The sequence below is a fragment of the Python bivittatus genome, unplaced genomic scaffold, assembly GCF_059951505.1.
Source record: "Python bivittatus isolate LINGU-HERP-01145 unplaced genomic scaffold, Pbiv_v1 ctg000530_np1212, whole genome shotgun sequence".
Lineage (NCBI taxonomy): Eukaryota > Metazoa > Chordata > Lepidosauria > Squamata > Pythonidae > Python > Python bivittatus.
In genome coordinates this window covers 319338-335664 of record NW_028277085.1, presented here as the reverse complement: position 1 = coordinate 335664, position 16327 = coordinate 319338, and the positions used below count along the sequence as shown (strand labels likewise).

General features: G+C 49.4%; 2 protein-coding genes across 7 annotated transcripts; one reads left to right on the top strand and one right to left on the bottom strand.

Annotated features, from left to right (window-relative positions):
• The first annotated feature begins 997 nt into the window (after positions 1 to 997).
• MNS1 (meiosis specific nuclear structural 1) lies at positions 998 to 9899 on the top strand. 2 transcript variants are annotated; one of them, XR_015797461.1, is made up of 10 exons: positions 998 to 1643; positions 1885 to 2012; positions 2372 to 2474; positions 4466 to 4695; positions 5403 to 5619; positions 5697 to 5804; positions 5967 to 6224; positions 7279 to 7404; positions 7924 to 8069; positions 9096 to 9899. XR_015797461.1 is itself a non-coding variant. In XM_088148228.1 (9 exons), the coding sequence occupies exons 1-9, from the start codon at positions 1407 to 1409 to the stop codon at positions 9192 to 9194; spliced, it is 1506 nt and encodes a 501-aa protein (XP_088004354.1). In that variant the 5' UTR covers positions 999 to 1406; the 3' UTR covers positions 9195 to 9899. The 2 variants fall into 2 exon arrangements, 1 of the variants encoding a protein (XP_088004354.1); XM_088148228.1 differs by lacking the exon at positions 7924 to 8069 and having other exon boundaries at positions 999 to 1643.
• Positions 9900 to 10006: 107 nt separating this feature from the next.
• TEX9 (testis expressed 9) lies at positions 10007 to 16326 on the bottom strand. Of its 5 annotated transcripts, none has more exons than XM_088148225.1 (11): positions 15557 to 16326; positions 15425 to 15488; positions 15225 to 15298; positions 14810 to 14858; positions 13941 to 14026; positions 13077 to 13240; positions 12459 to 12541; positions 11755 to 11928; positions 11192 to 11326; positions 10710 to 10844; positions 10007 to 10417 (listed from the first exon to the last, which is right to left on the bottom strand). In XM_088148225.1, exons 1-11 carry the CDS (start codon positions 15667 to 15669, stop codon positions 10340 to 10342), a joined length of 1155 nt encoding a protein of 384 aa, XP_088004351.1. In that variant the 5' UTR covers positions 15670 to 16326; the 3' UTR covers positions 10007 to 10339. The 5 variants fall into 5 exon arrangements, with proteins under 5 accessions (XP_088004351.1, XP_088004352.1, XP_088004349.1 ...); XM_088148226.1 differs by having other exon boundaries at positions 13941 to 14023; XM_088148223.1 differs by having other exon boundaries at positions 14810 to 15298; positions 15557 to 15801.
• Between the last annotated feature and the right edge of the window lies 1 nt (position 16327).

Below are 16327 nucleotides of genomic sequence, written 5' to 3'. Positions count from 1 at the left end.
ACAGATAGGGGAGACTTACCCAGTGACTTGCAACCTTCCCTGCTGAGTGCGAGGCGCTTGGCAACCAGTCGTAAATGTGAATGGGTCGCCAAACACCCAGATCACGATCTCGTGACCACGGGGGTGCTGGGACAGCCGTAACTCCTAGGACCAGTCAAATCCACTATTTGTTCAGCACCACTGTAACTTTGAATGATCGCTGAACGAATGGTGGTACTGTATGGTTGTACAATCGAGAGCTACCTGTAGATGTGACAGATGCTTCGGAACATCTGGAGATAATTTTTTCTCCAGCACCAGCAAGCATAATTATACAGATAAACCGAAATGGAATGAAATCTTTCAGGGGGAGAGAGCAGAACTGCATCTAGCCCTGCAGTTCAGATGAAGTACTTCATCTGAACTGCAGATGAGACTTCAGCAACCAAAATAGAGAAGACATAAGGCCAACCTGTAAAGGGTCAGAATGCCCCAGCCTCGTTTTCATCTAAAAACTAGCCCTCAGAGTTTTGAAGGAAGTTGTGTGATTATCTCCTGAAATTAAATGAGCCCCTTTTCCCTCAAATGCCACGCATGCCCAGGAACACTCTAACATTCTGGATTGCAACCTGCTTACTAGCCTAGGTGCGCTGTTGGCATGGTTTTCGGTATAAAGTAGCAAAAAAAGAACGTCGTCCAGAGCTGTTGTAAGTTGGGCAAACCTTTAATTTGACCTACCGATAAATTAAATTGAATAGATAAATAAAATAGCTGGCCCTGGATTAGCAACCCTCCTCTGGCAGGCCGGAGGAAGAGGTGGCGCTCGAACAGCTCTTCGGAGCTGCTCGTCCTCGGGCGATTTTTTCTTCAAAATGGGAGCTGGGAAAAGGCGAGTCGACAGGGCACCCACCCCAGTCCCGCGGCAAACGCCCGCCGCGAACGCTGGGCCGGCCCGGCCCGTTCGTCCTCCCGCCCTCGCTCCGCCCCCTGCTCGCCGGCGGGGCCCTCGGGAGTCACCCGGCAGCGCCGCCGCGCTCGGCTCGCCCTTCCGCCGATCGAGCGCGCCCGCTCTCGCGCGCGGAGCCTTTCGGTCTTCCCGGGCAGCCCGCGCCGAGCTCGCGCCAGGCCCGCGCGTTTTCCGCGGAGCAGCGCCTCGCCCTCCGGCGGACCCCAGCCGGGTCCCTCGAGCAGCCCCAGGGCTCCCGGGCCGGAAGAAGGCCGGCGCGGCGCGGCCCGCCCCCCGGTTTCCGCCGGAAGCGCGCCCGTTGCTAGGCAGCGCGGCGCCGGGGGAAGAGGGCGCGTCCTCCGGCGCCTGCTCTGCCGGAGCTCGGCCTTCCCGTCGCCGAGGCCGGCGGGGTCCGGGGGGCTTCCCCGGGGAGCCTCGGAGTCCCGCGAGGAGGGCGAAGGCCAGGGCTCTCGGCCCGGCGATGGCGCAGGAGCAGCAGCAGGGCCGGCGGCGGCCCACCGCGGCGGAGCTGATGGACCGCAGGCAGCACGAGCTCTACTTCCAGCAGATGAAGGAGCTGGAGCACCGGCGGAAGGTGGAGCGCGTCCACCAGCTGGAGGTGATGTGGGAGGCCGAGGGCCGCGTCGAGCAGAAGCGCGTCACGCGGCTGCTGCGCGAGGAGGAGCACGAGCAGCGCCTGGAGCGGGCCGTCCGGCAGGTGGGCGCCGCGGGCCCGTCCCGCCCCCCTCGCCCCCCACCCCCCCAGCCCAGCCCCCACCCCGAGGCGCCTGTCTCTGGAGCAGCGAGGCCGAGGCTGCCGCTCCTGCCGCGCGCGCGCGCGCGGGCGGGCAGGCGGGCGAGGAGCCAGGCGTTTCCAGCCGCTCTTCCGTGGGCCCCCGGGCCGCCAGGCGCGTGCGGAAGCCGCGCCCCGAAGCTTACGGGGTTCTGTGCTTCGTCAGGCGGAAGAGAACAGGAGGCTGAAAGACCTGGAACTGCAGCAGGAAGAGAAGCTGGCCGCCGAGTTAGCGCGACTCAAGCACGACGAGCTGAAGGACGAAAAGATGAGGCAGCAAATCAGAGAAAACAGGTATTTCCTTCACTGACCGCGTTGCGGCCGTCCTTGTTGCTTGAAGGCCATCCTGGTGGCTGGCCCAGGCGAAGAAAGCCAGCCAGCCAGCCAGCCAGCCAGCCAGCCAGCCAGCCAGCCGCGCGTGGAGGAGCCTGAAGCGGCGGTTGCCGGCCTGCTGGCCTCTGTGGGAACCGGGCCGGTCAGGGACAGCAGCTCAGCCCTCGCTTGGTGCTCTCCCTCCTTGGCCGCCGCCTGTTCGCCACGGTCACCCCGCCCGGTGCCTTTCGTGCGAGTTCTTCAGAGGGCTCCTCAACCAAATCATCGTTTTCATCTTCTGTTTTGTCTTGCTTTCTTTGTTTTTGCTTGTTTATTTCTAGCATTGAACTGCGGGAGCTGGAGAGGAAATTGAAATCTGCTTATATGAATAAGGAGAGGGCTGTTCAGATTGCTGAGAAAGAAGCTCTGAAATATGAAAAAATGGTAACTACCTTCGTGGAATATTTTGTTTTTGGGTTCTTGATGAAAAGAAAGTCATAAACGCTGTGAGGATGTTGGAAAATGGCAATGCTGCAGCAGCAGATGTAACTGGAGAAATACTAATGGGCAAATCCATAAAGAATGCTTGTGTAATTAGAGGTGGTGGACTGGGGATACAAACGTAAGTGTGCTTTTATATGCAGATGACGCTGTGTTGTCTGAGAACCTGAATGATTTGTAGCAAGTATTAGATTCTGTGATGTAACAAAGGGAACGGATCTGAAAGTTCATGCCTCAGGCAAAGGTAGGTAGATGCGTTTGACAGAGAAGATGGGGTGAATGATTCCAAGTTATATGTAAATGGGGGGGAAAACAGAGCAAGTAGATAAATTTGTATACCCTAGTAGAATGTGTACTAAAGAGAGGAAAACTGATATAGTTTAATTTTTCATTGTTATAAGCTGCCATGAATGTTGGAATACAGTTAACAGAAATATGGGGTATTCATTCAGTAATAAATACCATAAATAAATTTTTAGGATATGCAAACGCTAGTAGAAAGGTAGTGGGTAGCAGGTGGTCAGTGGGCTGAATAAATGTCTGTTGAAAAAAGAGAAATTGGCTGTGCCCACTTATTAGATGGTTGTGGGAATTGCTTGAGTCAGGAGAAACAGAAGAACTAGATAAATGTCATTGGAAGCTGTTGTTGTAAAACAAGATGAGAGAGGATCAAGAATGAAAGGGTGTTGAATGGATGTGGATTGAAGGCAGGAGCAACCAGTACAAAAGAAGTAGGCTGAAGTAGTTTGGTCATAGAGAGAATGAAAGAGAATCAACCTGCAAAACAAAAATATGAAGGAAGAGGGAATGGGTTGACAAGAATGGGAAGTCTGAGAAAGTTGGGTTGGATGATGTTGTTGAGGTCCTCAGAAGAGAGATGAGAATTTAAAAGACTGTGTAAGAATTGAATATGGAAGTGGTGGAAGGAAGCAAAGACAGGTATGGAGAGGGGTAGGGAATTGTGTTCATGTCCAGCAGGGTTAGCTATATTTCCATTTTCCCTCTCTTATCTCTATTTTTTTTTTGCTTACTAGTTATTACTCATTTTTGTGCTTTGTATAATACTATTTATTCCAAAGAGAAATAGCATGATGGGTATATATGTATGTATATTAGATACCTGAAGAAATATGTATACTAACAATGTGTAGTTGCCTGAAAATGCTAAATACAGATTAGTTATGAGTAACTTAATCCCCCTTTTTAAAAAATACATAATTAATATAAATTTTTATTTCTTTGGAAATGAATTTGTTTAACCCTAACTTCATGTTTTGTAAGAAACTGAATTTCTTTTTTTGAATAATCATATGGTTAATAATTACTGTTTTTACTTAATTGGTGGAAAAGCTCCTTTTATTTTGCCTGTTGGTTTCTTTGTTAAAGCTAATAAATTGTCCTACTGTATGATCCTGAACATGTTTCCTCAGAACTGAGTGGCCGTGAGGTCAGAGGATTTGGCTTTGCAGTGTGTTTAGAACTGAGGCCTTAGAAGGCATAACAGTAATGCTTTTCCTAAGAACTGAATTAGATTTCAGAATGGTTTTACCAAACAAATAGGTGGAAATCACAGCTAACAAACTACACGCCAGTTGTTGAAATCTTTCCACTAGTGTGTTTCTTCTGCTCATCTTATTGCTGTCTGTTAAGGTGAGGAGTCGTATATGAGTGCCCTCAAGGCTCAATGTCACTTTTTGAAAAGATTCCATTCCAAGTTGGACCTTTGTGGCTTAGCTTCTATACAGTAATTTCTTTTCTGGGACCTTTTTTTAGCTGGGTGTTTGCTTTTTCAGGTGTGGAGGAAGAGCTTTTTTTTTAAAAAAAAAATAAAGTTGCTGGGAGCATGTGGGCAGTTAATGCTTCCATTATTGGGGTAGAATCTGTATAAACAAGCTAGTTTGCCATAATTTGGGACCTCCTCATTGTGCCAACAGAAGGAGGATGCAGAGATCTACCGAGCGATGAAGGAGGAGCAAGAAAGAGCAGTTGAGGCAGAGAACACTGTTGAAATAAGGCGCAACCAGGAGAAGTTGCTCTATCAGCAAGAACTGGAAAAACAGCTGGAGCAACAAGAGAGGCGGAAACAGGCTGCCTACAAGGAGTTCCTTAGAGAGAAACTCTTGATTGATGAAATTGTGAGGAAGATCTATGAGGAAGATGAAAAGTTAGTTTAGATTATGTTAAACCTGCTCGGCTGCACTACTTATATTTCCTTCAGTATGAATTGGCCTAACAATTAACCTGCTGGGGGTTGGGACGGGCATTGTTTGCTTCAGATTAAACTTCACCGAGCGTTTCTGTATCATAGAGTCCATCCATCCTCCAGCTCAGATCCAAACCTCACTCTCCCAAACAGGTGGCTGTTGAGCCTCTGCTTAACTGCATCCAGTGGGGGGAGCTCCCATCCCTGGGTAACTGGAGTCATAGCTGTGGCCCTGTCATGCAAGGGAAGCAGTTCTCCTGGGTCCTCGGGGCTGGTGGTGCCTCAGTCCACTCCCTCCCTTGCCTGAGGCATCTCAGAAACCTTTGGCCATGGGAAAAAGCTCAGACCATCTCTCAAGGCTGGTGGCTCCTTTCTTGGCTGGGTGGGGCTATACTACGTGGTTCTCGTGCTATGACACCAATCCTCTTTAGTTGTGATCCCTTCCTTGTCATAAGGAGCAGTGGGACTCCTGGAAAACTGTCGTATGGCGGTTGGCTGCATGTCCATACTGGTGCATGCAACCGGGCATACTTCGGAGCATTCCCTGAAGGGCGGGGTGGGGGGGCAACTCAGAAGAGACCCAAGGAAAGAGAGGATGCCAAAGCTCCCAGTGTAGGTTTTGCCAGGTTCCCCAGGAGCATTATTGAACCTGTGCACTTCTCTCGTAGGGCAAGACAAGACAGACTAGAGAAAAAGAGAGCCACGCAGAGATTCATTGAAGAATTCAAAAAAGACCAGGCCCTGCGGAGGAGAAGGCAGCGTGAGGAGATGGAAGAGGAGAACCGAAAGCTCATGGAATTTGCTAACATGTGGCAGGAGAGAGAAGACAACCGGATGGCAACGATTCATGAAAACGAAGAGAAAAAAAGAAAGCTCCAGCAAATGGTATTGAAATTGCCCTTCTGTTCGTCAGATTTGGTCAGGTGGGAGCTGCCTAAAGTTGTCTTTCCTCTTCTTTGTAGCTTGCAGAAGTTCTGAAAAAAGAACAACAGGAGCGAGAGGAACTTGAGCAAATCAGAGCTGAGTTGCACTTTGAAGAACAGGCTGAGGAAGAGAGGAAGAAGGAGATGGTAAATGCCATTGGCTTGAGTCCTGGATTGGCATGGGGGACACCAGTGGGGCAGCAGGGAAAAGAGGATGCCTGAGGCATGCTCTTGCAAGTCCCTTCAGTCCTGTTCTTCTGACTGAGAGCACAAAAGGTGGTTGCAGCTGAGCTCTTGTTCCATACGCAGGAAGAGATGGAGAAGAAAATCAGGCAGCGCATTGAGCTACGAAACTCATACGAGGAACAGTTGGCCTCAAGGAAAGTGCTGCTGCAGGCCTTGAAGGAAGAGGAGGAGGCCTTTCGCCAGGCCATGTTAGACAAATTTGCAGAAGATGACCGTATTGAGCAGATGAACGCTCAGAAACGAAGAATGAAACAACTGGAACACAGGAGAGAAGTAGAGAAGCTGATCGAAGAACGACACAAACAGTTTGTTGCAGACAAGGTAAGCTGGATTTGGGATATGCATTGTACAAAGTTAAAATGAATTCTAGGACTGGAAGAGACTTTAAAGGTCATTTAGTCCAGCCCCCTACCAATTGCAGGTTATGTTGGAGCATCTGTAACAGATGAGCATCCAACCTCTGTTTGAAGTGGTGCACCATTTCATGTGGCAGTCTGTTCCACTGGTTGACAGATCATGTCAAGAATCTCCTCCTGATGTCTAGCCAGTAGTTTATACCTGCTGTTTCTCCTCCTTCCCCCGGGAAATACAGAATAGGTTCATTCCCTCTTCTGTGCATGAAGTCTATGATAATATCTCCCCTGAATCATCTTCTGCCAGTAAAACATACCTAGACATACCCAGAAGACCCACATCAGCCATACCTAGATCCTTTCACCATTCCTCATAAGGCTTGGCTTCCACACCTCCTCTGAACTTGCTCCAATTTATCACTGTCCTTTTTGAACTGTGGTGTCCAGAACTGCATATAGGACTCCAAGTGGGGTCTGACCAGCGGAGGGTAAAGTGGAACAATTACTTTCCCTGGCTTGAACTCTATGGCAATGTACCCCAAGATTGCATTTGCCTTCTAGCAGCTTCTTCACAATTCTGGCTCATATTTAACTTGCGGTCAACAAGGACACCCAGATCCATTTCACATGTACTACTGCCAAGCCAGGTGTCCCCCTCCCGATACCTGTCTCTTACATTTTTCCTACCCCAGTGCAGAACTTTACATTTCCCCATATGAAATTCTAGCTATTTAGTTTTGTCACCTTCGTGAGTGAACATGAGTGTGGCTGTTGTGGCTAGTAATGGATGCTTTGTCTCAGCATGAAATAAACGCAGCCTTCTCCAAACCAGCATTTTGAGCAGAACACATGAATATTTGCACCTATGATTCAAAGCTTTGTTGGGCATTCCAGTCGGCCTTGTTGGGGCATTTGAGTTCAGGCTGCAGCCAGTATTAAGAAAAGCAGCTGATATTTGATAGCCAAAGCTTGAAACTAATTTTGAAACGGAAAAGTTACGTGCTTCAATTTTACTGACATAGGAACGTGAACTAGAAGAAAGACAAACGGAAGAAAGGAGGAAAGGAATCATTGATGACATTATTGAGGAGGAGCGACAGAAGCTTCTTAAAGAGCATGCAGTTAAACTCCTGGGGTATCTTCCACGGGTAAGTTGAGGGCAAACCAAATGGGGTGCTTTCTGGACTCGCTGTGTGCTGGGATGGCTCGTACCAGTTCTGTTCTGGGCCGGATTTCTGCCCCCAAGAGGAAGACTTGTTACCTCAGACTGGTCTGCATCTCGAAAGACGGAGAAGGCAGCCCTTATCCAAGGGGAGGGATCAGGGCCATCTTTGGTAGAGTGGGGATGGCAGGTAGCGTGAACAGCCTGCCCTACAAATTTGAATGTAGCTGAAGGACAAGGTACAGAAGACGACAAAAAATGGAGAACGGGATTGAAACAGGAGCAGCAGCAGATGGGGATTCATTTATTTAGTTGGTTATTTGGTGGAATTCTGTTTTGGTTCTGAGAAGTAGTAGAAGATGGATAGTGGGCCAAGCTGGAGTTATGTCTCCAAATAAAAGCATTTAGGGGGCGGTTCAGAATTCAGGGGGATGGTGTCAGGACATAGCTGCACCTGGATAGTAATTGTTTTAATGCTGCTTTCTTCTTATGTCTGTTAATCCAGGTGCCTCCACACCCTGGGGGCTCCCTTCCTATTGTTTTTTGCTCCTGACCTGGGAAACACCCTGTATACCCCTCAGTCTTTGTTTCAGTCTTATTCTCCATCCCTCTCTCCACCTCAACATTGAACTTCATAATAAAAAGATTAAGGTGTGCCTTTTTTAATATAAATTGCATAGAGAATTTCAAGAGTTGAAGGGCTCATTTAATTTCACTCCCTGATCATTCTGGACGGGTGGGCACTTGGCCCTTTACTTCAGTTCTCCAAACGTGCTCCTGCCAGGAACTTTTGAGGAACAGAGAGCCACAGAAGCACCGCCCCTAGACCAAGTCAAAATGTTGGTCCTTGAATTCAGCATTATCTTCACTGATTAGCAGCCGTTGTCCAAGGATTCAGGGCTGTCCCGGCCTTGGCTCTCTTCTGCTTAACCTTCTCTTCCCGTTATTTCTGCTTCTCTCCATTCTGGTTGCAGTTCTTTGCTTGTGTGGTTAGGACAGTCTTAAAACAGGGCATTGGAAGTGGACACGGACAGAATAGAGTAGAACACCAGGAGTGTTCACATGTTCTACCTGCATTTGGAAATTGTGAGGAAGAATGTGGGCAAGTGCTCCTACCAGGAACTTGCAGAGTGCCTCTACAACTCCTTTTCTTCTCCTCCTGGGGAGAATGCATCCTTCCTCCAGCCAGGACTGTACATTCTCCATACAATTCTGAGACAGCCCAAAGATTTTGAATGTTTTCTCATGACACAGATCCTGCACCCAAACTGGGTTCAGGTGGTCTGAAGTAGTGAAATGGCTACAAGGGGTATTTTTAGCAATCTTTCGGTGAGTTGTCCACAGTATAGTGGGGGTAGCACAAGAGTTGCAGACCAGATTCTGCACCTACAGATCTCAGAGAGGGCCTGAAGCAGCTGGACTTTGTGCTTGACCTGCGCTTGACTTTTGGGAGGATGTTTGTGATAAAGTGGCAGAATGTCTTGCTTAGTTCTCATTTACATGAAAAAGTTGGGTATTTACTGAACTGTTGTTTTGAAGGGAGGGTTTTAAATTTAAGGGAAAGGAAAAAAATGGCTATTTTGTTTGTATAATTTTAAAAAGCGGTGCAGTTAAGTGGCAGTTTTAAAAATACCTCTGATGTTGATACACTGAACTTTTTTCTTCTGCTGTGTTCAGGGAATTCTTAAGGATGAGCAAGACGTTAATATGCTTGGAGAAGAGTTCCGGCAAGCTTACCAAAAGAGGAAAGGGGATGGGCTTTCAGAAGTCAACTGAGCTTTCATTGCTTCACCTTAGACTCCTCCTAGAAGTCACCTGACCATAGAAATAGCATTTGCTGCTACACTGACTTTTTAAAAATTGGCTTTTATATTGATAAATTACTTATTTGACCATTGTTCCCAGTTTGTATTGTATGTTTGTATGTTCATTTTATTATATTTATTTATATCCTGCCTTCTTCAGTTCAAGGCAGCATCTGTAGCAGTGTTTTTCAACCTTGACAACTTGAAGATGTTTAGACTTCAACTCCCAGAATTCCCAGCCAGCACATTGGCTGGGGAATTCTGGGAGTTGAAGTCCACACATCTTAAAGTTGCCAAGGTTGAGAAACAATGATCTATAGTGCTCCCTCCCCTTATTCTTCCCCAAAACAATCCTGTGAGGTAGGTTGGGCTAAAATAAAGTATCAGGCCCTAAATCATCCAGGGAGCTTCCATGGCTGAGGGTGGATTTGAATCTGGATCTCCCTGATGCCATTCCAGTACCTTAACTGCTATATCATACTGGCTCTCTTTTAGAAATCAGTACCTGGATTTAATTTTACATGAGAGAACTAGAGCTCTCTTTGAAGGTAGATTGATAATTCCAAGTGCTGGAAGCATTTTTAACAAGTAACTTGCATTATCCTCTGCTTAGTGATTTAAAACAAGCCCAAAAACCTTGCCATTGTGGGGCATCCCTGAATGTTGATAGCTTTTTCCAGTGGCTGCAGCTGTCACTTCTCCAATTAGCTACTTCTTTGGATACAATGTACTATGACATTTCTTCTATTATATTAACTGAAAAAATGCTCCAGATCAATTAAATTATTGCCTGCACTTTTATTTTGAAAAAAAAATCCTTTATAAACCTACTTCAAATTATAAAAAATAAGGGACACTTGTTTTGATGGAGTATGATGAGCATTCAAATTATTTCAATAGCCTGGAAATTTACTCACAGCTCCCAAATTAAAAGGGTTGGCAAAGGTCAGGTTAACTTTGCTGAGTGATGGAGAACGAGGAAACAGCTATTGGCAAAAATGTTGGTGGGAAGAGGCAAACGGGCTAAGTATGAAGCATATATTCTGCCTTCCCTTCAATTTCAATCTTCGGGCAATGATTCCCATCTCCTGTTGAGGAGCGATGCTGTGTTTTGAATTAAGAGCTGCCCCACTCCAGGGCCTTCACAAATTCCTCTTCAGTGAAGGAAAGCATCTTGGCAGATTCAATGTGCATCTAAGAGGGAAAAAGATGCTCACTTGAGTAGGAAATCCTTCTTACCCCTCTCGGACAGAGATTTTGCTCCTCTTTCACTACCTGAAAAATAACCTATTGCCCAGCCACATATTCCTTTCCCCTCCAAACCGCCCCCCCCCGAGATTCCTTGTAATTATTGTGGATTTACTCCATGATCCAGTTCCTTATTGCTTTTTAACCTAGAGACTGAATTTCAGTCAAACGATAGTGGAGTATGCTGCAGCCCTAATTTTAATTCAGTTAAAGTTGCTGGTAGCATAAGGTAGCTTGCCTTTTGTCTTTTTAAAATGTCAATTAGTTTTAATTGTTTCTTGAAACCTGCCACGAGCTCTTCTTTTTGTTTCTCCAGCCTCTTATTTTCAATTTTTAGTTCTTCAAGTTTTTTATGCTCTTGGTTGACCACATCCTAGTAAGAAAGGAAGGACAAGGAAAGTGTTACACCGTTAGGACGTGTCTGAAGGAGAGCGCAGAAAGCCCATCCATAAATGACAACAAGGCTCAGCAGTGCTGCACAGGCCACAAGCTCCTGTAACCTCCTTAGACAGCAAAGCGCTCTAGCAGCGTTGTCATGTCTTGAAGGTTCGATGATTCTGCCACCAGGAGAAAGAGAGACCACAAAGCACGCGCTTGCAGAATTCTTAGAATTGATTCTGAATGCGTTGCTCAGAACAGACCGGTGACCAGACCATCCAGGCAAGTGCTATCTGGGTCTACTAACTTACCATTTGCTAATGCACACCCACCCTGCCCTACCTTGTTACTTTGCTTCAATTTATTCAGTTCCATTTTGTATTTCTCGGCTTCCTCAAGAGCTCTGTTCAAGCGAATGTCCGTCGTGCTCTGGGTTGCTGCAGCTTGTTTTTGTGCTCGCTTCAGATTTTCCAGTTCCTGTTGAATCACATTAAAACATGGGCAAGCCCCCCGGCTTCAGAGGATGAGCCCTATGATCTAGCGGCCCTGCCAGGCAGGGAAAAAGGCAACAGCGGCGTCTCCACCAGGCCTCGCCCACCCTCGTCTGAGCGATAGCCCTCAGACAACGTGGGTAACACTCTCAACACAAACGAGCTAGAGAAGCATTAATTCTATGGGGACGGTGCTCTAGAGCTATTTGTTTCCATTTTTTCTTACCTGCCTCAGTTGTGGGAAATTCACACTGGATAATTCATGTGCCTTGGTTTAACTTGTTGTGAGCCCTTAGAACTTCATTAAATCATGGTTAAGCAAACCAAGGCTTATCATGATGCGAGAGTTGCCCCTGTGAGCAATTTCACACTTAACCTTCTGAGGAAGGCAAGAGATAAAAATGGCTTTATTACCTTTTCTAGCAGAGAGAGTTTCTGTTGCAGACCCTCACTTTTTCGGCTGGCTTCCTCCGACAGCATTTTATACTTTTCTACCTGAGACTGGTGTAGGCTGGCTGCGCGCTGCAGCCGTCCGCGTTCTTCTTCGGCCTCCTTAAGGCGGCTGTTCAGATTTTCATTCTCATCATCCTGCAGGCCCAAAATTAACAGCCACAAGAGAGTTGGAGCCCTGTTGGGTTAGTGCTGATGTTTCTCCTTTGCAGCTCTACCATCTTTTTTTCCAGGATTCCTGCCTTTAGATCAGAAGTTCAAAAAACTTAAGCCCGCACTGTTTGAATGGTGGTCCTTGGGGCTGAGCCCATCTTTCAGAGACATTCTCCGCCCTGCAAGCTAGGCAGATCAGAGACACGTCTGCTGTTTTCCTTGGGAGGGGCCTCAGTTCCTTTACGTCTAGGGACATTCCCCACAACATCCATACCAGGTGACAGGCGAGGCCTTTCCTCACTCTCCTATTTCTGTGAGGAAAAACCTGGAAGACTGGCCATCTCAGGAACTGCAAGTGTGAATACACAAGAGACGCTACACGCAGAGGACTTCAGGCTGGTGAATCTGAGACAGGAACCTTCCTGTGGCAGACCACCATAAAGGACAACCTTCTGCTTAGTGCAAGCAAGTCACCACCTTGCTTTGGAGGAGAGGAGCCCTGTCTCTCCTCTTACCTTCTTGCTACTTTCCTGCCCCATGGCATCCAGCTCCTCCTGCATCACCCGCAGCTTTGCCTTTAGGAACCGGATCTGGGCCTCTGCAAATTGGCAACAATTGCATTGAACGGTCTAGTTTAGGACTTCTTTCTAGGCCTGATATCAAAAGAACCTTGTTTTTAGCCACACTTAAAGAACACTTTGGTGGTAGATTAAATACTCATGTTTTGAAAACTGGCAATTCTTTATGAAACCAATTGTGTTCTATGAAAGAAACCAAGTGGCTGCCTTGAAGCCTGACCGGAGATTTCAAATCTGGAATACAAAATACTGTTTCCTGCAACTCCACCTCACGCCCAAAACCCATTCCTGCCCTTGGAAGTGCCCCTCAGCAGGCAGAAAGACACTCTGGCAACCCTTGCAAAATGCCCGATCCAGCAATTGCACACTGACTTCTTCATAACAGAAAATCTTGCAAAATGTACACTTTACATTCCATGAATGTATTTAAGGGTTTAATAAAATGTCAGTATTTTTAGATGGAGGCCAGCTTCTAGAACACATTTTCCCCCTTCTGCAGAAAGAAAGGGACAACTAATGAAAAACAAAACTACCCAAGAAAACAGCCTCACTTGCCTGCTCCAAGTTCACTTCCTGTACTTGGGATAAGATTATCTTCCAGATCAGGCAGGTTTCCTTCTTCCAGCTGCCCTTCAATTCTCCCAATTATTTTTGTCAGAGAGCAGCCTGAGGCTGCAACATCAGGAGTGCTTGGGACATCCTGTAATCTTGATTTTGTACTGAAAAGTTGAGAGCAGAAGAAGAAGAATGTGGATAACGCCTAGGAAACTGGTAAAAACAATACTGCACGCTTGTGGCAATTTGACGCAACACGAGTAAGTAAAATTAGAATAATATTTTGTACAAAACAGAGTACAACAAAACATGGATAAAAGTATAATATTAAAATTGTGACATATGGAGCTAATCACCACCTGTGTGAAAGTGATCTGATCCTCTCTAAATCCAAAGTCACCTGCCAGCCATGAAGATTGAACACAGTTTTGCAACCTTTTTAGAAATTTCTACAGAACTATCTGCTAACAAAAAGAGCACATTTTCCATCGAAATATTAGGGAGCAGTCCAACAAATGTGAGCATGTGAGGGGGATTCCATGAAACTCCCTGCTCAGGGAGTGAGAGACCCCCTCCCTACCAGCATTTAAAGCTCTTTTCCACCTGCATAAAAAAAGGAAATCTGTCAAGCCTAGGAATGGTGACGTACGAGATGGACTTGGCTGTCTTGACCTCTGGCTAACTGCTTGGGCAGAGCTTGGCTGTCATGTTTTTCAGAACACAACCTACATTACCATTAGCCCTTTTCAGGCTGCTGGATAGAAGTAACCGAATTCAACTACAACCAACACATTATGAAAGCCACAAGATCCCAGAAGCTGCCAATGCTGATCCTGTTTATGTGCTCAGCTCCACAACCTATACCTTAAGAGAAGTCTTTTCCCCTTTCTTCCTGTCAGCGGCCTGCCCCGCATTGTAGGCACAGTGCTGGATTTCTTCTTGTATAGCTGCTAAAGGAAAGTCAGAAAACCAACATTTTTAGATACTCAGTATACATGCTAATCCTTAACACTTTTTTTTTTTAATGAAAAATAACTCCTTTAAAGCAATCCTTGCATTGTCTGCCAGTCTACTCTTATCCCTTAGGTGCTCAGCATTTGACTTCCTTTTCAGATCCTGGCCCAGGTAAATCTATCTTTTTAGATTCATGGAACTGGCCAACCTGAGCTCCTGGGAAGTAGCACGGAATGAACTGCGGTCAGTACCAGTGGCTGAACTTTGTTTCACAAGAACATCCTGCTCAGCGTAGGGCCTAGTGGAGCATTTCTGACCAAAGATCCTCCAACTTCCACAGGAGGAGAATTCTGCCCTGCGTAAGGCAGCCTGTTTGTCCGTTATTCGCAACATAGCCTCAGCATCCTTAGCACGTATGGCACAATCCTTCCATGTCTGCTCACTAATGGGCAGCTAACAATATAAAAAGCAAATAGAAACAAATACGTATACAAAAAATTAAAAAGCACAGCAGCCGGGAAAAGTCCAACAGCCGTTGACACAACCAGGAGATGGGCTCCTTCACGCACCTGGGGCCCCAGGCTCCAGCATTAGCGATAGGATGTGGGATGAACAATATCTTACAACGCCTGTCCAGTTTCTGCATGTGTGTAAGAAACACCACGATGTCTACACACCTGCTTTTCTTAGGAGATGAGGCTGGGTTAGAAACTCTTCAGCTTCCCCTCACTAGTGCCCTACGTTACTCTAGAAATATACAAAAATTCTGTTTCCAGTACCTTATTAAGTGCAAGAGGAAGAATTGACAGTTCAGGAGAACTTAAATCTCTGGAAAGAAAAACCAACAGCAGCAAACAGCTTATTAGGAAGACTCTGTGCTTTATTTCACCCAAACGAGGGAACGGACGGAAGGCTGCCAGCCTGAGAGGCCCGTATGTTGCCTGGACTGCAAAGGAGCCCCGACCGAACAGGGCCGAGGTTAAAAGCAAGGACCGGAGACCCCCCCTCCCGTTCCTTTTGCCTGTGCCCTGAAGGACAGCCCCGGCAGGGAAGCGGGGCCGCCCCCCACCCCGATTCCAGGGAAACCAGGAGTCCGGGAGGCCCCAAAGCCGGGGGGCGCTGGAGGAGCCGCGGTGGGGCTGCCCGCGGAGCAGGCGCCCGAGCCCCCGAAAGCCCACCCGTCGCACCCAGTACCTCTCCTGGGCCGCCTCCTCCAGCGCGTCGCCGCGGGCCGGGATGGGCCTGGCCGAGGCTTCCTGCTGGTCCCTCTGGAAGGCGGGCGGGAAAAGGACGCAGGGCCGTCAGAAGCGCCCCCGTCGCTTCCCTCCGGCCGCCCGACCCCGGGACCCGCTTCCGCGGGCCTGCAGCCGGCCCCCCGGGACACCCACACTCACCACCACCTGTTCGGCCTGGCGCACTAGCGCCGCCGCCTTCGCCTCCAGGGCCGCGTTCAGGCGCCTGCAACGAGACGGGTTGGTCAGGCGGGCCGCGGGCGCCCCCCCCAGGCCGCCCCCCAGGCGCCCTACTTGTACTCCTCCTCGCGGGCCAGGAGGGCGGCGGAGGCGCTGCGCGGCCGGGGCTGCTGTTCCGGCGCCTCCTGAGCGGCCCGCCCGGCCGAGAGGCGCCCAGCCGCCGCCATCGCCGCGCGTCGCTAGGCAACCGCGCCGCTCGCAGCGGGCTCGAGCTCGGGCGCCGCCGGGTCCCCTGGGAGTCGCCGCCCGCGGGCCTGCCCGCCCAGAGGGCGGGCCTTCCTCCGCCCCGCCCCGCCCCTAGGACGCCCGCTCCGTGGTGGCCGGCCAGCCGTGCCCGCGGCGCGCCTCGCTCGGGCCGGGGACTCGCAGCCCCCTGGGCCGACCCCGGCCGCCGACGTCCCTCCCGTCCTGCCCGCCGCGGTGGCCCTGAGCGGGGCTCCTTGGCCCCTATCCGCCGGGCCCCGCGGCTGGCGCCTTCCCCGCCGGCCGTGACCGGCCAGCCCTGCTGCTCCCGCGCCCGGGGCCCGCCCCGAACAGACGCCCCCCGCCCCCGGCAGCGCGATGGGGCCGCGGGGCTCCTCCGGCCGGGCGCTTTAGGCCGCCTCTGTCCAGGCCCGGAGGGAGAGCGGGGCGGCCCGGGAAGGTGGCCGTCCCGCCGGAGCCTCTGCCGCGGGGAGGCCGCCGGCCGCAGGTCCCCGCCGCGCCTCCTCCGCGCAGCGGGCGCGTCCCCGGCCTTCCTGTGGGCCGCCCGGCGCGCGGGCGCGCGCTGGGCTGCGCTGCGCGGCTGGGCCACGGGGCGGCGCTGCGGCGCGACGGAGGCTGCGC